General features: G+C 37.4%; 2 protein-coding genes across 14 annotated transcripts in view; one reads left to right on the top strand and one right to left on the bottom strand.

Annotated features, from left to right (window-relative positions):
* Fryl (FRY like transcription coactivator) overlaps positions 1-25,013 on the top strand; it is a 230,864-nt gene that overhangs the window by 197,164 nt on the left and 8,687 nt on the right. For 6 of the 9 annotated variants that reach the window (XM_078021273.1, XM_040292463.2, XM_078021272.1 and 3 more), the window contains 11 exons: positions 555-695; positions 1,747-1,944; positions 4,207-4,368; positions 4,492-4,566; positions 4,875-5,051; positions 8,637-8,840; positions 11,256-11,423; positions 17,400-17,647; positions 19,924-20,134; positions 22,158-22,307; positions 22,951-23,049. In XM_078021273.1, the coding sequence (XP_077877399.1) occupies positions 555-695; positions 1,747-1,944; positions 4,207-4,368; positions 4,492-4,566; positions 4,875-5,051; positions 8,637-8,840; positions 11,256-11,423; positions 17,400-17,647; positions 19,924-20,134; positions 22,158-22,307; positions 22,951-23,049 (1,833 nt within the window). The remainder of the gene's footprint in view (positions 1-554; positions 696-1,746; positions 1,945-4,206; positions 4,369-4,491; positions 4,567-4,874; positions 5,052-8,636; positions 8,841-11,255; positions 11,424-17,399; positions 17,648-19,923; positions 20,135-22,157; positions 22,308-22,950; positions 23,050-25,013) is intronic. The other 3 variants (XM_040292462.2, XM_040292460.2, XM_040292456.2) reach the window with 1 other exon arrangement.
* Positions 12,836-25,013, bottom strand: part of Zar1 (zygote arrest 1) — a 28,213-nt gene continuing 16,035 nt past the window's right edge. For 3 of the 5 annotated variants that reach the window (XM_078021275.1, XM_078021276.1, XM_078021277.1), the window contains 3 exons: positions 21,303-21,437; positions 14,582-14,652; positions 12,836-14,077 (listed from right to left, as the gene is read on the bottom strand). The gene's annotated coding sequence lies outside the window, so the exon portion shown is untranslated. The remainder of the gene's footprint in view (positions 14,078-14,581; positions 14,653-21,302; positions 21,438-25,013) is intronic. The other 2 variants (XM_078021278.1, XM_078021279.1) reach the window with 2 other exon arrangements.

The raw sequence follows: 25,013 nt of genomic DNA, 5'->3' as shown, positions 1-25,013 counted from the left end.
CCCCAACCCTATTTTTTGTATTTTATTTAGACACAGGGTCTCACTGCATTGCTTAGTGCCTTGTAGTCACTGAGGCTGGCTTTAAACTCGAGGTCTTCTTGCCTTAGCCTCCAGAGCTGCTGGGATTACAGGCATGTACCACCATACCCAGTAGTTTTCTTATTTTCCACTTTAAAAAAATCAGGGCTCAAAGGTATAATAATCTTGTGCAAGATCATGTAGCTAATAGATGGCGGTGTCAATGGTTTGTGGGTATTCTATTATTCTTTGATGATGTTGTATAGTGGTTTTTTCCCTTACCTAAAATAAATGATACTTAGCCAAATTAGTTAAGAAAATAAGATACTATTATTAACATGAAAATAATTTTCCAATTCTCCTTTTTGAAGCAAGGGGAAAAAATAAGACTTACCTTTTACTTTATTAGTCTCTGGGTTTCTGATAATCTAATTATAAACTCATGGATTAGATCTACTGTGTTTTCTAACATTATAAATGTAAATATTGAGTTTTGTTCAATCTGATTAAAGTCTATTTTTCAATATTATTTGTAGCTGTTAGAGAAAGGATTGTCCAGTATGCAGCAGTCATTACTACAGATTATCTATAGTCTATTGAGTCACATTGACCTATCTGCAGCCCCAGCCAAGCAGTTCAATCTGGAGATAATAAAGATTATTGGTAAATATGTACAGGTGAGTGACCACAAAACTTACCTGTGACATTGTTCAATTCAAAACCACTTATAATCATCAAAACTCAGAAACACCCTGAATGTCCAGAAGTAGGGAACATAAATCATATTTTTAGGAATATATTCTACATGGGAAATGTTCTTAATGTATGTGACAAAACTCAGAATCTGAATTGTAGGGGTCTACATTTAAGTAACAACAGGAAGAAATGTACATACACACACGGAAGCCATGACCTGTAGAATCGTGACTCATTGCTATTTCTTTGTTACCTTTCCATTTGTTAACCAAATTCTACATAACGAACAAATGTAACTTGTAGAAACAGAAGTCCTCTTTAAGAGTCATATTTTAGGGTTCCCTGCCTTTTTTTAAATTTTTTTTGTCCGATTAAAAGAACCAGATATGTGAAAGCAGAGAATCACATTTGGTCTAATTGTAAATGGTGATAGGTCACCCTGATTGGCACTAATTTTCACCTTTAATTGTCTGTAAAGAAAGGCATTGTTGAGCAGATCAGTAGTCCGGATGTGACTCATCAAGGGAACAAGCTGTTTTAAGAGCATTCACAGATAAATATTTTATATTTACTCTGCATTGCATTTGCATTCACTCAAGCAGAATTTTAAAAAGGAAATACTTAACTACCAAATACAAAATGCTCTTTAGTTTAAAAGCCATTAACTTCATTCATCTAGAAAATTCACCTATATATTATCCCTTTGTTTACCCCTATTGCCAGATTATAAGATTAGACTTTCCACATTAATGTTTATAAAGCATTTATTGAAAGAAGGATATTCCAGTTTGGTAATATTATTAGGTATTTGGTGTCTGATAAGCTTGACAGTAGGAATAATAAGTTGTGTTTTCTTTCCTTTTGTACCTAAGCCCTTCTGCTAAAAATCTCATAGGAAAAAAGAATCATCTTTACAAGTGTTTTTACGGAAAGAATATTTTCACAGTCTACAGTATATACTAAGTTTTTTTTTTTCCTTGGTTAAATGTGCTTTTTTCAAAAGTTCTGTATGTTAACTATTTTTTAAACCAGAGTCCTTATTGGAAGGAAGCCCTCAACATACTAAAGCTTGTGGTGTCGCGCTCTGCAAGTCTTGTGGTACCCAATGACATCCCCAAGACCTATGTAGGAGATATAGGCTCTCCTGAAATATCCTTCACCAAAATTTTTAATAATGTCTCTAAGGAGTTGCCTGGGAAGACTTTGGATTTTCATTTTGATATCTCTGAGGTAAGATGCTCAGAAATTAATGATGGTGCTCTGTTAGGGATTTTCATTTGTTCCTTTATTGAGTCTCTTATTCCCAAACATTAGGGAATGAACTCATCCTTAGTATTAGATACTGTGCCAGGTGCTGTGAAAAACAGAGTGGGGCAGGGGGCTGGGGATGTAGCTCAGTTGGTAGAGTGCTTGCCTTGCATTCACAAGGCTCTGGGTTCAATCCTCAGCACCGCCATAAAAAAAAAAAAGAGAGAGAGAAAGAAGGCCTAGAAGCTTATAGTGTTGAGGGAACAACCAAATTAGTGCTTGCCTGAATGTAAATTACAGTGCTATGAGAATATATAGTGTGCACCTGAGAGGGTGGTTTCAGGGAGAGGTAACGTCCAAGCTGAGTGCTAAAAGATAAGTAACCCTAGGCAGGCCTAGGTGGCAGTTTGTGGAGGGGAAGTTAAATCCAAGAAAAAGGAACCTGTGTGAACGGACACTTATAAATTTGAGAAAGCATAGTGTTGCAGAAGCTTCCCACTAGTACAGTGTAGCTTGAGCTCAGAGTACAGAGAATTGAGAGAGAGTATGCTGAGAGACCCACCTGAGGGCACAGGAGCAAAGTGGGACCCCACAGGGAGCGTGCATGCCAAAATACAGGAAGCAAGAGCTCTGAAAGGATTTTTAGCTGGTTAAGGAAATATTAGGATTTTCATTTTAGGAACATCACTCTAGCAACAGGATGGAAAATAGGCAAGGGAGGAGGAGAGGAAAATCATCAAGGAATCTGTTAGGATAATTCAGGCAAAAGATTATATGGGATGAGACTGTCCCAAAGCCATAGCATGAGAAGGAAAGAGGAAAGAAAGAGTGGTTTATGAAAACACCAAGGAGAGCCGGGGAGATATCTTAGCAGAGCACTTGCCTAGCTTGTGCTAAGCCCTGAGTTCAATACCTAGTATTGGTTAAACAGAAGGAAACAAAATTTTTTAAAAGACTAAAGAAGTATCTGAAGTATGTGATAGGTTTTGAAGTGAAGGGGGAGATGCTAGCTAGGTGAGGAGAAGGTATCAGGATTTGGTGAAATGACCTTAACAGCTGAATGAATGTTGGTACCATTGAGAGAGAATGGTAACACAAGGACAGATTCTAACAGGGAAGGAGAGAGTAATGAGTTTGTTCTTAGACTTGACGACTCTGAAATGACTAAGAAACATACAAGATGGAGGTGCCTAGTGGATAACTAGATTTTGAGATCTAAAATTTTAGAGGAAAACTTGGATAGAAGTCACAATTAAAGGGTTTTCAGTGTTGTGTAAGTGGATAGCTGAAACCATGGAAGGAAAACTAAAAAGAAAACAGGGCTGAAATACAATGAAATGTGAGACGCCAGATAAGCCAGATATGTTAGGGCTAGAAGAAGCAGAGGCTCTGGTTCAGAAGGAAACCTGCAGTCTGACATGTTATATTAATACAAGTCTCAATTTTGACCTTATTTGGAAGTGCCCCCCACCCCAACCGCTTTCCCTCCTGAGCCCAATTTTGGTGGCCTTGATGCCATTGAAATGGTCTTCTGGAAGTCAAGAAAGGAATTTTTAAAGAGGGAAATTATTGACAATAGGAGGCTGGGCACAATGGTACACATCTGCAATCCCAGCAACTCAGGAGGCTGAGGCAGGGGGATTGCAAATTCAAAGCCACCCTTAGCAATTTAGCAAGGTCCTCAGCTACTTAGCAAGATCTTGTCTCAAAAAATAAAAAGAGCCAGGGATGTAGCTTAGTGGTAAAGTACCTCTAGGTTCAATCCCTACTACCTGCTGCCAAGAGAACATTATTGAAATATAATTATCAATATGCATTAAATGCCAAAACTAAATAGACAAATCTGAGTAGTAAGATTACAGGTGTTTTTATATATATATATATATATATATATATATATATATTTATTTATTTATTTATTTATGGGGCTTTCTTCAGGGAGGATGTATTTCATTATCATAAGGGGGAGGAACAGTGGAGGTGGTGGGTCATTAAAGATAGCAGATTATATTTAAAATAGGAAAAAGCTCTCTGTAATCTCAGATATGAAATTATTATTTTCAGTAAATTTTTGATGTAAAAACAATATTATGATCTTTGATTTTTTTTCCCGACACCATAACTTTCTCCTTATGTGTTTTTTTGGTTACTTTCAGAAAATGTCGTCATAGGTTCACTGTTAACTCTTGCAAGTTTCTTTAATGTTGAAGTATATGTATCAACTGGCATTTTGTTTCTGTATAGACACCAATCATTGGAAATAAGTATGGTGACCAGCACAGCGCAGCCGGAAGGAATGGGAAACCCAAAGTGATCGCTGTCACCAGAAGTACCTCCTCCACCTCCTCTGGTTCCAATTCTAATGCCTTGGTTCCTGTCAGTTGGAAAAGGCCACAGTTATCACAGGTACATAAGGGCATCAACACTGGACATTCACAGGCTACAAGAACCAATCTTGTTACATGTTTGAAACCTGAGAGTTTGCCTTATTTCATCAGCAATACTAACATTTGAATTTCTTCTCTTTAGCGAAGAACACGAGAGAAGCTAATGAACGTGCTTTCGCTCTGTGGTCCAGAATCTGGCCTCCCAAAGAATCCATCCGTGAGTAGTTATGAATGCATGAGTGAAGGTTGTCAAAGTCGTACTGTTCCATGGAGAAATGATTCTGTCTCCTTGCTTGCCTTTTCTAACTGAGTTATATTAACTAAGAATGAAAAAATAATGCTTGCCTCTTGTGATACCAGGCAGCTATGCTAAGTTTCCAACTAGTTAGCCACAAAGACCAACTTAGACTCTTAATTCATTAAAGGATGAGGCCTGCAGTGGCTCTGGGGACTGATAACTCATACGCAGAGTGACAAAGCTGATTGGTGGACTTTTTTTCTTTCCTTTTTCTTGTCGGGCCTCAGGTTGTATTTTCTTCTAACGAGGACTTAGAAGTCGGTGACCAACAGACTAGCCTTATTTCTACAACAGAAGACATAATTCAAGAGGAAGAAGTAGCTGTCGAAGATAACAGCAGTGAACAACAGTTTGGTGTATTTAAGGATTTTGACTTTTTAGATGTTGAATTGGAAGATGCAGAGGTAAGAATGTGGACTTTCTATGACATTTATAGAATAGTTACAGTTGTAACAGGATTGGGCCATAACATCTTTCCTTAACTCAGTGTAAGGTCACCAAGGCCAAAAATCTAAATTAGGAACTAAATGTGATTATTACAACTAGTCAGTAGCAGAATAAGTCTGAAATAAACATGGAACATTTGATTTTTCATCTTTAAAAATGCAAAGTAGAAGCATGAATTTCTTTAAAAAATTTTAAGATATGCCTATGCCTAAATAGTTTGCATAAACTATATAAATTAATTTGCTGAGAAACAGTAAAAATTAAAATTGATCAAACATAATTTTAAAGAGGGTAGCATTTACGGACATTAGGAAGGTTTGGTTTTTGTGAACTTTTCTTTGTGACAGATAACAGATTTACCCCATGACATTCCTAACCACTTTATTCTTGATGACTTAGGTAACTCTTCCCCATGCCTCTTTTCATTTGATACCCAAAGAACTTTCTCCTCTAATTGTATTGATAGTTGTGTCCATTTTGATGTTTTCTAAGTGGAAAATCAACGACAAAAAGTACTTCAGCCCACACAACTGAGCTAGTTGGTAGTTACAGCTTGTATTTAGTGTGACTCCATAAGTTCTGCCGTTGCTTCTGTGCACTCTGCCCTTCTGTACAGGTCAGTTTGACCTCTGACAGCAGCAAGATGGTTGTCACTGCTGTATGTGAACTTACGTCTCCATATAATAGTGTCAGAGGAAATAATGGTTGCTTCCAGAAATGACCTCAGAATAGTGAAGAAGTTGCTTTACTAAACGCAAACTTTTTGTCATATTGCATTGACCCAAGGTGGACACATGCCAATTTCTGAAATGATCACTATGGCAAATACAATAGGATTGCCAGGTTTTCTTAGGCTAGGAACCCTGTAGTCAATTCCCTAAACCACAGTCTCTTAGAAAAACCCAATAAGTTTATATGTCAAATAGGTCAGAAAACTGTACATCATAAAATTATCACAAGTATTTATAATGCAAGAAGATGACATGTAAGCCTTTATAGCAAGTGTTTATACTATGTTTTGATATTTTTCCATAAAATATTGAAATGCACTCCAATAACTGGTACATGTTATCAGCTCTCATGAGGGGATGTTTCCTATAGTTCTAACAGGTGACATACATACAAGAAGGAAATGTGCTGACCTGTGCTATGTCACACTGTCAGTTGTTGATGGACCCATTTAGGTAGATAAGGTTCCCATCCTCAGTATGCTGCAGCCGGCCCTGCAGATGTAAGGACATGACCATAGTGCCTGGAGCCATACAGATGCCTTCACAGCAGCTGGGGGACTCCTGTATAATGTTTCCCCAATTGCCTATTCCCTCGGACACAGCTGGACAGGTTCAAAGGACCCCAAGGACAAGTACAATATTACTGAGTACTTGGTAGGGCCATGACTTTAAAATTTTTTTGATAGTGATGCACAGTTCATGTATTTTACATTGCATCAAAGTGTATACATAGATACACTTCTAAAATAATGGAAGTTTCAAGGATATATATCCTTACTCTCTATGTTGATGTACTAATGTTTTCTATTCCATGCCTTTTCTTCCTATTCTCCTCCACACACACACCCTGCCCCAGCCAAAAAAAAAAAGGTGGGGGGGAGGGCAGGTCACCACCCTAAAAGTGATTTCACACTCATTATTTGAAAAATATATTGTAGGAAGGAGAACAGGCTTTCGTAGCCAAGAGAGAAAGTGGGGTGGGCTCAAGAGGCCTGCTGCCCTTTCCCAGGGGCCTGAGTGGCTTCTCAGTTCTTCTGCAGTTACTTTTTTTTTTTTTTCCTAGTTCAGAATTTAAATTTCTAAAGGCAGGCTCTTGACATTTTTGTAATGGTAAGGTTATTATTTTTTTGTTTGCCTTTTTACTTTAAAGAGCACTGTAAATGTTTTCAAGTTCATCCGGTGCTCTAAAATGTCAGAAGTAATAAATATGGCTTTTAGTAGAACCTTACTCAGAATGGATTCAAGATACTTCCTGTCATTTTGTCTTTAATTGAAGTCACAGGAATCCGGGAGAAGATGTGGGGATGCTGATTTGTACCTCATAATTTAAGCCAAATCAAATAATACATATTTTCTAAAAGAACAGCTATAGCCTTGCTTAAAATGGTAACAGGAAATATTTTGGTTTAAAAAAAAGTCTCATGAATGCAACTTTTAACACACCCTCCAACTTTGAAAATCACGGTGAATACTAATTCATCACCAAATATATTTCGAGGATGGTTGTCATTGTTATATGATATGCTACATAATATCATATGAAATGATGCATTCTAGGAAGGTAGTTTTCAAACTCTGACCTGCAGAGGCGTAGGGCATCTAAGATAACTTGAGAAACAGCCTGGAAGGATCCAGGATCTAAATGGGAAGAACTCCTGGACACCCTCTGCTACCTGATCAGCTCAGTATTTATTTATCAGTTTTGCACAATTGGTTTCCATCTAAAATTCCTCTGCTTTATTAAAAAACAAACAAATAAAAAAAGATTTGAACCTCTCTATACTGAACATTCTCTCCTGTGTAAAGGGAAATAACCAAATCATATTTTCCTGACCAGCTCAGTGTAATTTCCTGAACCAAATCAGGGCCCAAGAGAATTACATCCATATGAAAAGGATGACCAGCGTAGATAACAGATGCATAGCTTATATGAATCTACATATGGCTGAAATTGAAATTTGTCATATTTCCTCTTGACCTTTAAAATTGGCAGTGGTTATGTTTTGATGGCTATGGTTTTGATTTTAAAATTTTTATAGTAAAAAATGTCCATTGCATTTAACAAGAGCTGTCCTATAGATTAAAATCATGTGACCCTGTATGTTGTCAACTGAATGTGGGTATTTTAAGTCAGTTTTTGCATTGTGCCAAGTATTAAATCTGTAAATCTTGAAGATTCCTTAAAGTTTGTGTTGCCAGAGTGTACTATAGAAATGTTGTTGTGTCTGTCTCTGACTTTTTCACAATATATTTTGCATTAAAAAAGTAGTTTGAATTACATGTTGGCTTCCTGCAAAAAGCTTAATCCAGAGCTTGAATCAGTCTTTGGGTTTGTGAAAGTGCAAGAGTTTTCCCAAAAAGTGTAGCGTATATTTAAATGTTTGTCTTCGTTCTTTCTAATTCTGTGTGTTTTCCTTTTTGCTAACCAGGAGCTGCAGGTAAGTGTTAGCCTGGTGTGGTTGACTGTTTCTTTGTTGTCATCTGTGATATACTTGTCCTTCTTGTGGTCTCATTCATGTTTGTGTATTAGAATAGAAATGGCCTAGAAAATAGATTTAGTTGGACCCTCAATAGACAGAACATCAAGAAAATTGTTTAACAACAGGTTATCAATGAAATAATTTTGATCTCTTTCAAGATGGAGATTTAATGATGTGTTTAAGTTTAAAGAAATTGAAGGGCTGATTGAAACTCTGCTTTGGATAATACATTCAGTATTCTTCATCTTGGTACATGTCTTCTGGTGTCTTACATTTACAGCATGTAGAAACATAGGTTTGCAGTCTTAGCAATCACGTCTTCCTTTTCCAGGGTGAAAGTATGGACAATTTCAATTGGGGAGTCCGCCGGCGCTCACTGGACAGTATTGACAAAGGGGACACGCCATCCCTCCAGGAGTACCAGTGTTCCAGCAGCACCCCCAGCCTGAACCTGACAAACCAGGAGGACACAGACGAGTCCTCAGAAGAGGAGGCGGCTCTCACAGCCAGCCAGATTCTCTCGCGCACACAGATGGTATACAGTTAACTTTCCTTCTAGTGAAAATGGTCTCATTTGACTCTTTAACTTCCAGCTTAGAAATTGTTTCCTGGTCTCCAATTTTCATGTCATCATGGGCAAAGTGCACACACTGAAATGAAAATGCAAAATATCAGTGTTAAAGGAGTGTTCCTTATGACAGAACTAAACTTTAAGTGGTTATAGCATGCCCATGAGCAGTTAGGATATAGTTCATCTTGCTTTCTCTCCTGTTCATGAGTTGTTTTGGCACCTTTAAGGGCTCTCCTCTTCAACAGTACCTATTTCTGGTATCACTGTGAACACCACACCCACTCTTCTTTCCTAGAGTAGTGTGCAAGATGGAGCAAGATGGAGTAGTATGCTTGCACTAAGTCAATTATGTGGAATTTCTCATCCACATCCCAAGGGCCAGATGACAGAGTTAGAGAGTGAAAAAATGGGAAATAAATGCTGCAAGAGCCATCTCTTTTTTCAGAAATATGGGGATGTAAGAAAAGCTACATTTGAAGCCAAGTAGGGTCAGGAGTTGGATGGCAATGTGAGAATTAGCCACCATGAGACACTTGACAGGAAGCAACCACAGAAGCCTATGGTCAGCGATGTTTACCCAGTTCTTATATGGAAGCCTTTTTCGTACTAAAGCAAACTATGTCTCCCTTTAATGGAGACCCATTTGCTCTATCTGGTCACGTGCCTACACTGATGTTGCACCTGGCTGACTTTCGACAAGCCGTAAAGTTGTCAGTTTGTGGTTGGCTTCCTGTTTTGACACTTCACTGTTACCCTAGTACGTCTTTCTATATCACCCATGTTTAAGGGTTAAATGATAAACGATTGCTGCTAGCCGCAGCAGCAACAGCAGCAGCAGTCACTTCCTGAGTGACAGCCAGCTCTGTGCAAGGTGTCTCATAAGCACTAGTCTCTGTAGCTCACCCCAGCCACACAGGGTATTGCTGAATTGCAGATTAAGTGACTTGCCCCAAGAAGAAGCTAGTGAGTGGATTTGAACCAGCCAGTCTATCTCTAGTGCCGTGCACCTAAGACTTGATCCTCCAAAGAATGTTTTTTCATGTAAAGGAGTAGTCAAGTTCCTGGCCACAGGGTCTGACTGAATGAGGCAGCCCATAGGCTTGAAGACAGCTTTGCCTTTGTGTAATTGTGTCTTAAGCTTTGCCTCTATGTGACTGCAACTATAGGCTTGGGGGTACATGTACTTTTTACTAAAACACTGTGTGACTCTGGTCAAGTTACCTAACATTGCCTTTAAAATGAGATCCCTGATAGTGTATGCCTCTCAGGTATTTATGATGAGGAAAGTCTCCTGGCATACAGTAAGTGCTTAATAAAAGATCTTAGCCTGGCACAATGTCACACACCAGTAATCCCAGTGACTGGGGGACTGAAGCAGGAGGATTACAAGTTTGAAACCAGCCTGGACAATGAATAAGACCATGTTTTTGTTTGTTTGTTTGTTTTAAAGAGAAAGAGAATTTCAATATTTATTTTTCGGTTTTTTGGCGGACACAACATCTTTGTTTGTATGTGGTGCTGAGGATCAAACCTGGGCCGCACGCATGCCAGGCGAGCGCGCTACCGCTTGAGCCATATCCCCAGCCCAACAAGACCATGTTTGAAAATAAAAAGAGCTAGGGGTGTAGCTCATTGGTAAAGTATCAGGGGTTCAATCCCTAATATTGCTCCTCATCCCCCCAAAAAATTTTAAAGTTGCTTCCTCTTTATAGGAAAAATATTAATTTTTGCTTCTGTACCCTTCATCATAAACTTGATGTTTCCTATGTTGAATATTGACTCCAAGAAAATTATAACCCTGCTTAAAAGGAAAAGGCATACATATCTTTTTTTTAATTAGTAATAATTGCTTTTCAAAGAAAATAAACCTCACCAAATATGGCTCGCCATTATAACAACTTTATATTTTTTCCCGTTTTTTTTTTTCCTTTTTCTTATTGAAATTGTGCAGTGTTAATTTTTGCTTGTATAAGTGAGTGGCCACTTGATGTGGGTGCCTGCCCCTCCTTCAAGACTGCATCTTGAGAACTCCTAATGCCTGGCACTGGAGGTCCAAGGGCTCCTACCTTCACAAATCTTCAGACCAACTGAAATAGAAACCTCAACCATAAAAATATACAAAAGACGAGCATAGTTTTCTAGAGCTCTTCCGCTTTTTTTTGGCGAGACATATTCATACATACTTAGCTTTCTGCTGGGGAGTCAGCTGCTTGCATTAATGCCCATTCTTGTGTAGACTGGAAAAAAGATAACTAGGAAGTTCCGGAAGCTTTTTATAACTAAATTTCTAAAATATTATGGTGTAGAATACTTCTTGTGGCTTTTATGACCATCTCGGGCTCATAAATGGATTCCTCATTTCACTCTCTCCCCTGACAGTTAAACAACGACTCTGCAGTCGATGAAACCATTCTGGACCATCCCGACTTACTTCTTCAGTCTCAGGATTCCACTGGCAGCAACACCACGGAAGAAGTGCTTCAGATCCGAGACGAGACCCCAAGCTCGGAGACTGGTCTAAATAATGCTAGTAGCCAGCTGCCTGAGGTGGGGAGAAATGGGGCTGGCGCATGGCCAATCTAGGTTCTTCCTAGCACTGTTCCATCCCTTGCTTTTCTTTCCAAAGAGTTTTCATCTGATGTGCTAATTATTTGATTCATTCCCAGTATTTCTAACCTGTTGGGTTGTTATAAACAAAGTAGTCAAATCCGATTTTTTTTTTTTTTTAAGTCAGTAGGTAATGGAAATGACCCACAGGTTAAAAATAATCTCCAGTGTTTCAATGAGCATTTTGTGTTGCAGTGTGTGACTCGGTTACTGGGCAGGCGCTTCTCTGGGAGTGGCAGGCATCATTTGTGGCGCTATGTTTTCTTTGAAGGATGGCTTTTGCTTTTCCTTCCCTTTTTGCTTTGTGTTGGGTTCATGTGATTGGTGCTGTGATTGGGATTAGGACCTCAGGCCAGCTGTGTTCGCAGTTGGTTAAAGGAAATTTCTTAAAAAGACTTTGGAGCCACTAGTATTTGTTTTTTGGAAAGGCCTGTGAGAAGTAAGCCAGATTCCAAGCTATTGACTGACCAAAAATAAGTAAGTACTAGTTTTCTGAGTGTTTTTTTTTAAAGGCTATTATAGATTACTTTAAAAAATGTAATTGCTATAGCTCTCTCTGGTATGTTCTTTGATGCCTTGGTGTAGGTATTAGAAACTGCTATATTTTTGTCAGTGTTAACCACATTAATATAGTTACTGGATCTATACTAATCTAGCTACTAGATATCATTATTTTAGTAAGGTGAATTCTCATGTTCTTAAAGTTGACGATTTATTTTCCATATTTGAATTCTCCTCAACCATATGCAGATATATTTTGGAATGAAGGCATTTTGGCTTCCTTACTAGCATTCTTGAAAATACTTATACTACTATGACTAATGTTTAGTCAATTCAATTAATGAAATATTTATTGTGATTTCACTGTATGCCTAGCAAGCACCTAAGAAAGCAAGAATAACACATGGCTCTGTTCTAAGGCGTTTTCTGTCCATGTTAAGGAAGACAAAGATTTTTTTAAAAAATTACATTTTCATATGAAAAACAGTAATTCAAGTAATTCAGGTTCAAGGCTATGTGAAAATTCAGAGGAGAGATCAGCTGAGCCTTGGGGATATTAGTGGTAAAAGACAGACTTCAGGGCAACCAGCACCTTCAGGCAGAGGGACGCCATGTGGAAGACCGGGCATCATGAGACAGCTTGGTGTGCTCGGGTAACTACAAGAAGCTCAGTGTTTATGAGAATAACATGGACGAGGTGAATAGAATCTAAGACATTCTGGGTCCTGTGGGCCATTCTAAAGACAGGCTTTAGTGTGAGATAATAGGACGTCATGTGGGCTTTTTTTTTTTTTTTTTTTTTTTTTTTAATATCTGGGATAGTCAGCTTTCCATGTCTGCCTGAGATAATCAACTTCAAAAGAAGAAAAGTTTATTTTGGCTCAGTTTTACAGGTTTCATTCCATGACCAGTTGAACCTGTTGCTTTGGGCCTGCAGGAGCACATTTAAGCAGAAGCATGTGGCAGAGCAGAGCTGTTCACCTCATGGCCTGGAACAAAATAGAAAGGAAGAGGAAGGTGGGGTCCCAGTATCTCCTCAGAGCATATCCCCAGTGACTTGAGACCTCCCACTAGGCCCCACCTCTTAAAGGTCCACTACTTCCCAATATGGTGCCCTGCTGCGGGCAAGGCTTTACCAAATGGGCTGCTGGAAGACATTTCAGACCTAAGCTGAACAATACCTATTATGTGATAAGCACTGTGCCAGATACATAGATGAAGATAGAGGGCATATATGAGCTTTCCTTCATTGATTTAATCAGCATCTACTGAGTCCCTACCTCAAGCCAGACATTATTCCGGGCACAAAGCAATGTATAAAACAAGACAGTGGCTCCTCATGTTATGGAGCCTAGTCACAGGAGTGACCAATAATGAACAAGTAAAACAAAAAAATAACAAAGTATCCATCCTATTAATTGTACTATGAAAATATCAGAGTAATGTGGTTTGAGGCGAGGGAGAACGCATTTGAGGTGAAGCCTAAATAATAAGTAGCCAGTCAATGAAGATTTAGAGGAAAAATGTTCCAGGCAGAGGAAGCAGCAGTTTAAAAGACTCTGGGTCATGTAGAGAACAAAGAGCTGTCTAATGGGGCTGGAAGGCAGTAACGGGGCAGGAGAGCAGGAGTCCCAGGATGAGCAGCAGGCCATAGGCTGGTAACCATGAGAGATTTCTAAACAGAAGGACATGATCTGATTATGCCTATTTTTTAAAATCTTGGCTCCCCCTCCCCACCACCCCACCTTGGAAAATGGAATGTAGGCTATAGTGCCTGTCACCTGGAGCTTGCAGTTAGGTGCCTGTCATCAGGGGAGAGTTATAGTCTTCTTTGTGTCCTTGTGAAATCTCTATGATGGAGGTGTGGGTGGCAGATTGGAAAAAGTTAAGAAGGTAAGCTAGAAGCAAAAGAGCTAGAGAAGAGGAGGGCCTGAATTGAGACGGTGCATGCACATAAAAAAATCTTTGCAGGAGAGACCTGAGAGAGTGACAGGTGCACTTTAGATGGCATTCCTTTCATTGTCTGAAGATTTGTTCCGTAGCTGTACCATTAGTTATGAATCTAATCTGTCCCATCTGGATTGGATCATAGCCTATTAAAAGGTGAACAGACCTGCTCATTAGAAACAGTGAAAAACAGATTGGCACAAGAAACATCTTTTTAATCAAAGCAGCATGGCAGCGGCTAGATATTTTAATTTCATTTTAAAAGGGGCAAAATCTTCTATTCTGGGTTATGAAAGTTACTATCATAGTGAGGGAAATTACCTCCTAAAAACTTCATATATATTGCAACCAATATATTCTTTCAATTGGGGCATCCACCCATTATTCATCTGTTGTAGTGGACCTACTTGCTAAGCACTATAAAGTTCCTGGGACCATTGTTTCTTTTAAAGGGAAAACACTTTGGTTTTATTGGGTGGTGCTGGTATTGTTGCTGCTGTTGTTTATTTCCTTTAGTTGTGGTGAATTCATTACTACCACACAAGTCATGACAGTAAGAATGAAAGGGGTATTCTAACACCACACTATTTCGTTTACAAACAGTTCTGATGCTAAAACAGTCTCCCACAGAGAGTAATGCTACACTGCACCTGTTGGCTATATTGGTCCAATTCTTTTTTCCTTCATGGCCTAATAGTGTCGGAAAACCCAAAATTGCCTCCTGTTTAAAAAAAACAAAAAAGGTGTTTAAGTACATTAATATAAACATATTAAAATAAAATCATAATCATTTTAGAAATCAACTTTTTAAAATATACAATTAATTTCAATAGGTGAAATATTTTATGAGTTAAAAGAATATTCCTTAAAGTATTTGAATTTTTCCCTTAAATTATGTTCACATTGGGAAGATCAAAAAGAATGGGCTAATGCATTTCATGTCACGATAGAAATTCAGAGCTATTTGTCCCTTCTCTGCAACATATACAAATTATACTCTAATCTCTAGAAAGAATTGAGTTCTTCATTTGTATTTATTAGAAAATTTTTCAGAGGGTTATAACAACTTAGAATCAAATTCATGAGCCTCATAAATAATTCCTTATAGAAAATGAATCTGAATGTTACATACGAAATATGTGTGTATGTCATTGTTTAGTAAGGTAAAGGCCAAGGAAATTTGATTGTCAAAGTCTACATATACAAAAGGAAATCCATTAGCCCAGAAGCACTTTCTTCATAAAGTCTAGGTTTTATTAGAATGTTTCTGTATATAATTACTGATAAAATGTTGTTTTTGAAATTACAATTTGACAAATATAACCAAATACAGGTGTGAATTAATGAATATTGATTCATTCAAATTAATGGAAAAGTAAGGCTGGGTATGGTGGTATAATCCCTGTAACTCAGGATGCTGAGGCAGGGAGATAACAAGTTCTAGGCCAGCCTCATCAACTTAGTGAGACCCGGTCTCTAAATAGATAGATAGATAAATAAATAGATAGATAAATAGATAAATTAATAAATAAATAAATAAATAAATAGATAGATAGAGTTGGTATGGCTCAGTGGTGGACTGCCCCTGAGTTCAAATCCCCAGTACAAAAAAAAAAAAAGTAAAAGGGAATAGAGATTATTATCAATAAAATTTGTAGATGTAGAAGTATCTCTAGTACTGTCTCATAAATTCTCTTTCCCAACTAATTCATGCCTTCAATGGCCAAATCTTTTTTAAAAAATTTTTAGATGGAAACTATGAAGAATATTGAATATAAGCTATTGTACTATATTATTTTAAGCGCTATTCTGTGAAGACGAAAGAGTTTGCTGCTATCCATGCACTGTGTTTTCTTCCCATATTCCTGTGTCTTTGATGTCCTGTCATCCCTTTCCATGGAGCACTATCCCTATGTGGCTTCCTCTAAGGAGACTGGTCTCAATTTTCTCAAACAGTTGCAGTCTCCCCTTCTTTGAGTACCAGTGGTCATTTGTATGTTGCTGATGGTATTCACCATTCACTTACCACATGCTAATATATACTATTGTCATTTGCATGTTAGCTGAACCCCATTAGTAGATCATGAACTAATTGTGGTCAGGAATTCATTTATACCAGAGCACTTGCCCAGAATCTGATAGAAATCCTTCATTTTATCAATTCTACAGATGAATGAATTAAGGTGAGACTAATCTGAGGTCAGAATGTCTGGCTTTTACTTCTCATATTTTGAAAGGAAAATTCTAATTTTTTATTTATAAAAGATAAAATACTACTATATAGCTAAAGCAACTTAAGTCCAAATACTGAAAGATGCTGATCTTTATTACCAAAACTCTGAAACCACTAGTACTTACATTCAAACTGACTGAACTAATATTCATGCAATTAAAAACTGGTGTTGACACCATTGATCTATACTTTGGAAGTATTTTTCTTTTTTAGTGGTAGTAGTTCATTTAAGATTCTAACTCATGCCAGACATAGCAACATTATTTCAGTAATATTAACAAAGAGAAAACTGATAGTATACTTTATAACATATATTTACTACTGTTATTATTTATATAGGATTAAAAGAATTCCATCATTCTTGTTGATAAATGAGCTTACAATTCATTGAATTTTGAAAGTGCATCATTTTAACCTGATTTAGACTCTAGGTTGATGATGAAGCTTTATGAGTACTCAAAACGGAAATTAGTTAGTGTATGTCCTGCAAACAGCACCTCCCCACACACACACCCACGTTACAAATGTTCAGCTCATTTCTCCCAGGAAGGCCAGCATTGTTAGGTTCAGCATCCTTTTGTTATGGACAGTCCCCACAGGACCAGTGGGTTCTCTATCTTGAATCATCTCCCAGCTTATAGTCAAAGAATTCACTGTGTTCATATAATTAAAGAAATAGTAGTTCAAATAAGAGAGAGTTTACTATAATAAAATGTTTTACATCATAGAATTGGAATAAGTATAAGAGAAGACATTTTACCAAAGGATATATTTCCAAGTGAACACCCAAATCCTGTACATAAGAGAGAAAAGTAGGGGTAGCAGAGGGGATTCATTGATGGTTTTTTTAAGGCAATAAGCTATATAACCTCATTTCAAAAAATTTTAGGGCTGTGATTATAACTCAGTGATAGAGTACCTGCCTAATAATCACAAATCCTGGGCTCAAATCCTCAGTACTACCCCCCACACACACACACACACACAAATATCCTAGGGCCGATTAAAACTTGTGATCCTCCTGCTGCACCACCACACCCAGCCTAGAACCATTTAAAAAAAAACAAAACACAATTTTATATAATTAGAATTCAAAACCTCTAAAAATTAGACCATTTAAAGAAGATGACTTGATAAAGTGAACTTGAATGGCAGTAGTCACTTATTATGTTCATAAAATTCTTTTTTTTTTTTAATGTTGTTAAAGTCTGCTAAAAATGTGACCATTTTTACAGGATTCAAATTCAGTATTAAAGGAGGAACATGTTACAGGCTTTGAAGATGAAGGGGCATATATTATACAAGAACAGCAAGACTCTCTTGTCTGCCAAGGAATTCTTGATTTAGAAGAAAGTGAAATGCCAGAGCCCCTGGCTCCTGAAAGCTGCCCTGAGTCAATCTGTGAAGAGGATGTTACCTTAGCCTTGAAAGAACTGGATGAAAGGTGTGAAGAGGAAGAGGCAGACTTCTCTGGACTGTCCAGGTGAGAAGACAGAATCACAAACCTGTAATAAAGTGGTATCTTCTCCTCCATCCTCTCCCAAAAAATGCCTCTTATGGTTGCTTACTTTCATTTTTCTGTATATTTTTGTATACTCTATTTTCATTTTTAAAGATAAAATTACTTACTGTTATGGGTTTGTTTTCTGTTGATATTCACATAAAGAAAAACAAGTTGGTCATTCCCAAAGCATAGTGTCATAGTGCAGTTAGAGAAGCACACCAAAGTTATTTTGTAATCTTATTAGTGGTAAGAGTTTAAAGTTTGGTATTATGTAATAAACAGAAATGATAATTTCTTAGTACTGTAAAATGCTAAATTGTCCCTTTTAGATGTTGATCTTTTCTATATTCAAAATTTATTATCAGAAAGTATGAAGAATTCCCAAATAGGACTTTTTCCTTACACGTGGGCTGGAACTAAACAACTATTACCTATTACCTATAGAGATTTTTGTTTTTGTTTTTGTTTTGTTAACAGTACTAGGGCTTGAACCCAGGGATACCCTATTTCTAAGCTACATCTCCAGCTTCTCTCCCCACTTTTTTTTTTTTTTTTTTTTTGAGACAAGGTCTCACTAAAGTCTCCCTGGCTGACCTCAAATTTGGAATCCTCCTACCTTAGCTTCCCAAATTACCAATTTTGCGGGGTGCAATGGGTACCAGGGATTGAACTCAGGAGTTCTCAGCCACTAAGCCACATGCCCAGTCCTATTTTGTATTTTATTTAGAGATGGTCTCACTGGGTTGCTCAGCACCTCACCATTGCTGAGTCTGGCTTTGAACTCAACATTCTCCTGTCTCAGCCTCCTGAGCCGCTGAAATTACAGACAGGTGTGCACCACTGTGCCCAGCTTACCAATGTTTTTTAAAGGAAATTCTGGTGGCTATTATGAAACTTATATACCAAACAATTCTATGACGATTAAATTTTATATTTAAATTTTATAAATATTCATGGTTCAGAATAATGTATTTAATAATCATCAGATGTTTCAGTTTTATAATAAAACATCATATTTTCATACCTCCTGTGATAATAGAGTTTTAATCTATAAACATATATGGGAAGTTGTTTTTTGTTTTTATTCTCAATTAGAATGCTTACCTATATTTGAAAGTAAATATCCAGATAATAATAATAATAAAAAATCTTAGTGATACCTTTTTCTACCTACTATCTTGGATAGAGCAGTAGCCCATGCAATTACACAATCAAGTACAAGGTCAGAGACAATTGAAATGATATTAAGGTAAATACTCAAACACTTTCAGGTTTCTAAAAGGCCAAGCCAGGCAATTACTTTGTCCAAGTACTACACTGAAACAGAATGGTTCATTCCCACTAAGCACAGAGGTTATCTACTCTAGCTTTCAGGACACCTTTTGTTAAAATCACTCACTTCTGTGACATTTGTAAAGTATGAAACCAGTTGTCAGCTTTACTTTGATATTTTTCTCTAATCTTGATTCAGGTCCCTGTCTTTCATGTGAATTGCTCTATGATTTCTGTAAAGCCATATGGATCAATCTATCTCATAATGAATCATGTAATTTTTTTATCCCAAGTTACTTATTTCTTTATGGAGTGTCTAACTCAAAACACTTCATCTTTTCTTCATTGTTCTATTTGTGTAAGTATGATCTGGCAGTGGGATTATAGATTCCTCAAGGGAAATGGCCAGGTCTTTTGTTTCTTTTGAGTCAAATCTATCATCTGTCATACTGAGAGGCCCATTGTATGTGTTCATGAAATCACTGAGCTAGCAGTGAGCTGTGTGCTGTGGCTAATGGCACTGGCTTTGGTCCTGGATTCATATTCTGGCTCTGTCATTTCCTATCAAGTAACCTAGGCACATTATTTATTTAACCTCACTGAACTATTTCCTCATTCGTAAAATAAATAGTAATGAAGTTATGAAGATTGAATAAAATGATCCATGTAAAGCACCAAACACAGCCCTTTACACAAAAATATGATCATCATCATGTGGGGCTGCTCAAATAAGAAGTGTCCAGAATTCACCATTTGAATGAATGCATTCTAATCTGTATCATTCATAGAAGTTACTGATATTAATCCACAGCAGAAGCATTTATAGAACTTGAGTTATTTTGCAATAGCCACTTGAAATTAAGAGTTCTAATTCCAAAGATGCTTAGCAGAAAAAAAATGTATTTGTTTATGCTTTCTTATAAATTGTTTAGATCTTTGTATTTTCCAAGACAGTATTTTGACTACCATGATATTTGTGTCAGCAGTCAGGATGAAGAAGAGCAAGATGGTTTTCCAGAAGTTCAGACGTCACCTCTACCATCGCCCTTTCTTTCTGCCATAATAGCGGCTTTCCAGCCAGTGGCGTATGATGATGAAGAAGAAGCCTGGCGCTGCCACGTCAATCAGATGCTGTCTGACATGGACGGATCCTGTGCAGTGTTCACTTTTCATGTGTTTTCTAGATTGTTTCAGGTGAGTGACGTTTGTTTCAGAACTTATTATAATTATCTCATACAGGTTTTTCTTCTAACATCAATATCTCAAATTTTAATGTCCCTGCTATCTTGTTTTTTAATTGGTTCTTTTCTTTAGTTATACAGAGGATTCATTTTGACATAATTATAAAAACAAGGAATATAATCTGTTCTCATTCATTCCCCAGTACTTCACTTTTCTCCTCACCATTTCCTTCCCTCTACTCATCTTTCTGCTATTTATTTATAGGGTTGGTTTTTTGTAATTAGTGTCTTGTAGAAGTACATGATGGTGAGATTCCCTGTGGTATAGTCATATATTTCACACATAGGGGAATGAATCTGACTTAACTTTCCTGTCCTTTTTTTTTTTTTTTTTTTTTGGGTAAGCTAGTGCTATTTCTTAGACTTACAAAGTGACATTATAGTACTGCTGGTGTATTACACAATTACTAGTACAGATACGTCCCCTTAGGCAGTTAAAAAAACAACTTCAACACAATATCTGAGCAGTTTCTTCGGTATGCTAGGGACCATCACAGACACCAGAGAAATGAAAGCATAGTCTCTGCCTTCAAGGAGCTTACAGACAGTATCACAAAGCTTCTAGTCAAGTGTAAAATGAATTGAAACTTTTGTCAGGTGTGGTGGCACAAGCCTGGAATCCCAGCGGCAGGAGGATCGAAAGTTCAAAGCCAGCCTCAGCAAAAACAAGGCTCTAAGCAACTCAGTGAGACTCTCTCTCTAAATAAAATACAAAATAGGGCTAGAGATGTAGCTCAGTGGTTGAGTGCCCCCGAGTTTAATCCCCAGTACCAAAAAAAGAAAAATGAATTGGAACTTTCATCACTGTGGGGACCTTGACAATTTTAGCTATTAAGGTTGCTTTCAACCCTAAACCAATAAGTGTGATCATTTATTGCAAACTCACTGCATGCAAGGCACTCTGCTAACTGCTTTTTAATAAGAATATTCACACCACCACTATGGAACATGGATAGATTTTTAGGTTTCTGTGGAGAGGGAAAGTAAAGCAGAGAGAAATGACACTAGTTAAGTCATTATCCTCTGAACTGTCTACCACTTGTCCTCCCTATCTCCACAAACTTTACCCATCTTGGAAGACCCAGCTAAAGACGTCTTCTCTCTAAAGTTTTCTTACTCACCCCACCCCAGTGCTGAGGATCAAATCCAGGGCCTCATGCATGCCAGGCAGGCAGACAGATGCTCTATCGCTGAGCCATATTCCCAGTCCCGTCTCTGAAGTTTTGCCAGCCACTCCAGCTTCCAGCTGTACCAGCCTATTAACAGGAGCATCTATTTAATTATGTACTCACCTCATTGCTGGTTGGTTTTCTATACGCGTTATTTTTCTTAACAGTGACATTATTTCCCAGTGCCTGAAACTTCGACTTCTCCTTTTTCTTAATCCTAATGCTATCCAACAGCATTACACATATTTATGTAGGTATACATTAGCAATCTGCATAATAATTATAACTCTTGATACTGTCTTAATTTATTGACTGTTTACTTTGAGTAACTGGTTGTTTTATGTGAATAAATATTCTTGGATTCTGAGAAGGTACTACCTTTAATGCATTTTATTACTTTAGTTAAAGTCAAGTCAGATGGCAGTCCAAAGCCAAGGCTCAGAAACTACATTTACCATAAGTTTCTTTTCAGGTAGAACTTGACTTTAGAAGAGCTAATTCCTCAGACATGTAAAGGCTTATGATTGTCCTTAGACTATAGAGCTCTCAAGAGTAAGAGAATGAATAGTGTTTATCATTAAATTTTTTCAGTAATTCCATTTTGTAAGTCTTTGATCATTTTTAAAAATTAATAGCTCCTGAAGAAATATATAAAACATGGATTTGCAAATCAGTTACTAGAATTGTATATATCACTACAATCATTTTAAAATAGAAGTTTGCCCTGATTATATACATCTTTATTTAAAAGTGAAAAAAAAAACTCTTATGAAATCTTAAAACTTTTTCTTACGCTTTTCCCCATAGACAATTCAAAGAAAATTTGGAGAAATAACTAACGAAGCAGTCGGCTTTCTTGGTGAAAGTCTGCAGCGCATTGGTACCAAATTTAAAAGTTCTCTGGAAGTGATGATGATGTGTTCAGAATGCCCAACAGTCTTTGTGGATGCTGAAACTGTAAGTTTTTACATGCAGCCTTATTAAGTAGCCTATTTGAATAGCCTCATTCAGTTATGGTTCTTTTTTAAAAGTAATTTGAAATTATAAAGTATCAAAGTTCATATTTTCAACAATTATAAATATCTGGCAACTCATGGTTCCAGTGTATTAGATGCAATGCCCTGTGATTCCCTAGTTCCCACCTCTCCCTGCCCTAGGGCTGGGTGTGCAGCTCAGTGGCTGAGTGCTTGCCTAGCATGTGCTGAGCCCTGGGTTCATTCCCAGCACTACAAAAAAATAAGCTGAAGAGAGTCCCACCCATGATGTGTGCTCTCTCAGTTCTTCCTGAGTGGAATATCCAGAGTGCCTGGTCTTTCCCTGACTGTTGCCAAGCCTACTTATGACTAAATAACATAGGTAAAGAAATATGGGTTAAAATGCTTCAAGGAGGTGCCTCTGATGTTGTGTACTGGTCTGACATGCCATTTCTTGCCACCCTCTAGTCCCATTACACTCTTGTTTCAGTGTCCCTTAGACTGAGACAGAATGTAGTAAGGGAGTATCTGACACCCACCCAACAGATAGTCCATGGCCCAAAAGTTGCCAATCTTGTGACTGATCAGGAATGATAACCTGGATTGTGGTATTTCTGATTTGACAGCTGATGTCATGTGGTTTGCTGGAGACACTCAAGTTCAGTGTTCTGGAATTGCAAGAACACCTGGATACATACAATTCGAAAAGGGAAGCAGCTGAGCAGGTCTGTCTTCTTTTACCATGTCCAAAAAAAAAAAAAAATAATAATCTGCTTGTGATATTAGAAAGATTGACCTGGCAGCAGAATTCGCCCATACAGGAAAGAAGACCTCTTACCCCGGGCTTCTCAGTACTGGGGTGTGCTGGGAATGGGGGTGGTCCTATGAGCTCTCTCTCTCTTTCCACTCCATACAGTGAATTCCTGATCTGGGCTTTTAAAAATTGGCTCTCTAAGAGCCTACACATTGAAAACCAATAGCTCTCTAAAAAGCTGTGTGGAGACCATTCAACTGCTGTCAACATTACAAGTGGGGAAATAGAAGCAGTATTTCTCAGTGTTATGGGCTTGTGGTCTAAGAAATATGCAACCTCTGACAAAACTGGGATCTTTTCCCATGATGTGTGTGTGTCCGTGGGCCAGCAACGAGGGAAATGAGCATGTCGTAGATGAAAGATATCACCTGCTAAGAAATGGTACTTCAGTTCCAGTCTGACCTTGAAAAACAGAGTGGCTCAGTCCCCTGAGAATAAATACAGTATATTTTCCATTGGCAAGTACAGAAAACAAAGAAGAAAAAATGTTTCTCCCATTCAGACAAACTTATTAATGAAGGAACTGTCATATGTAAAGACCTATGAAAAATGAAGTATAAAACTTGGTTCTTATTTTTTTCAGATTTTCTAGATAGGAACATAAAGCACACATACTATAGGTTGAGCACCCCTAGTCTGAAATTCAAAATGCTCTAAAATCTGAATTTTTTTGAACACTAAAACATGTTGCCACAATGCAAAACTCCACACCAGACTTGTGAGGGGTCACACTCAAAACATTATAAATGATTATCAGAAGCATTTAAAGTGAGAGTTGGGAATGATGTTGATACCAAACCACCACAGTTTGTCCCCGTGGGTGGTGGAGAGTGACACCTTTGCTTTGTGATAGTTCAGTATACAAAAACTTGGTTTTATGAGAAAATTATGAAAAGTATTGTGCAAAAATACCTTCTCTATATACGTAAGCTACATATGAAACATAAATGAATTCTGTGTTTACACTTGGGTCACATTCCCAAAATGTGTCATTCTATTACAACTATTCCAAAATACTTCTCGTACCAAGCTTTTCAGATAAGTGACAGACACTTAAGTTATGGCTACAAATAAAAGTGTTGTTAATGAAAGTCTTCCCAAGGACATACAGGTCTAACAGAAAAATATTATAGACTATAATTTTCAAAGAAAGGTTATTTGAGCCCAACAGAAAAACTTTGTAGAATGGGGACATAATCTTGGAGTTTAGGCAATTAAATTTTGGCATGGGGGATTCTTTCAGGGAAAGAAAATACTTGTATTGAGGCTCGCTCTCTTTGTAAGGGAGAGTCATCTTATATTTGGACTGAAATAATGATGGCAGGAGAAAAAGAAAGGGCTTTCAACATTAGGAAATTAGATCTGCTGATGTAAATTAGTACTGCTGTGTCCTTTCTTACACTGATCTTTTGTACATGAATGTCCACCTATCTGCTAGGTGTCTAAAAGTGGAATTACTAGGTCATTGAATATACATGTTTGACCTTAGTAGAATCTGCCAAGCAGTTTTCCAGAAGAGGTTATTGTATCAATTTATAGTCCCATCAGAAGTGTTTACGGAATTTCCATTGCTTCCTACCTTTGCTATCAGTGTTGCCAATTTTTAAAATGTTTAGTCATTACCACACCCTTACCAGAATATCTCATTATTTTGCATTTCACTGATGACTAAAACTTGAGTACCTTTTCATATGGATATCTTCATTTAGATATTTTGCAAATTATGTTTTCAGGTGCCTTGCCCAATTTTACAAATTGGTTGTTTTTCTTGGTTATTTGTAGGAGTTCTTTATTCAGAATATAAGCCTTTTTTTTCTTTTTTCTTTTTTTGATAAATGCATTAAATATTTTTCCTTCTTTTATGGTTAGTACTTG

This window comes from Ictidomys tridecemlineatus, chromosome 9 (genome assembly GCF_052094955.1).
Source record: "Ictidomys tridecemlineatus isolate mIctTri1 chromosome 9, mIctTri1.hap1, whole genome shotgun sequence".
Classification (NCBI taxonomy): Eukaryota; Metazoa; Chordata; class Mammalia; order Rodentia; family Sciuridae; genus Ictidomys; species Ictidomys tridecemlineatus.
This window is presented reverse-complemented; position numbering and strand designations above follow the sequence as displayed.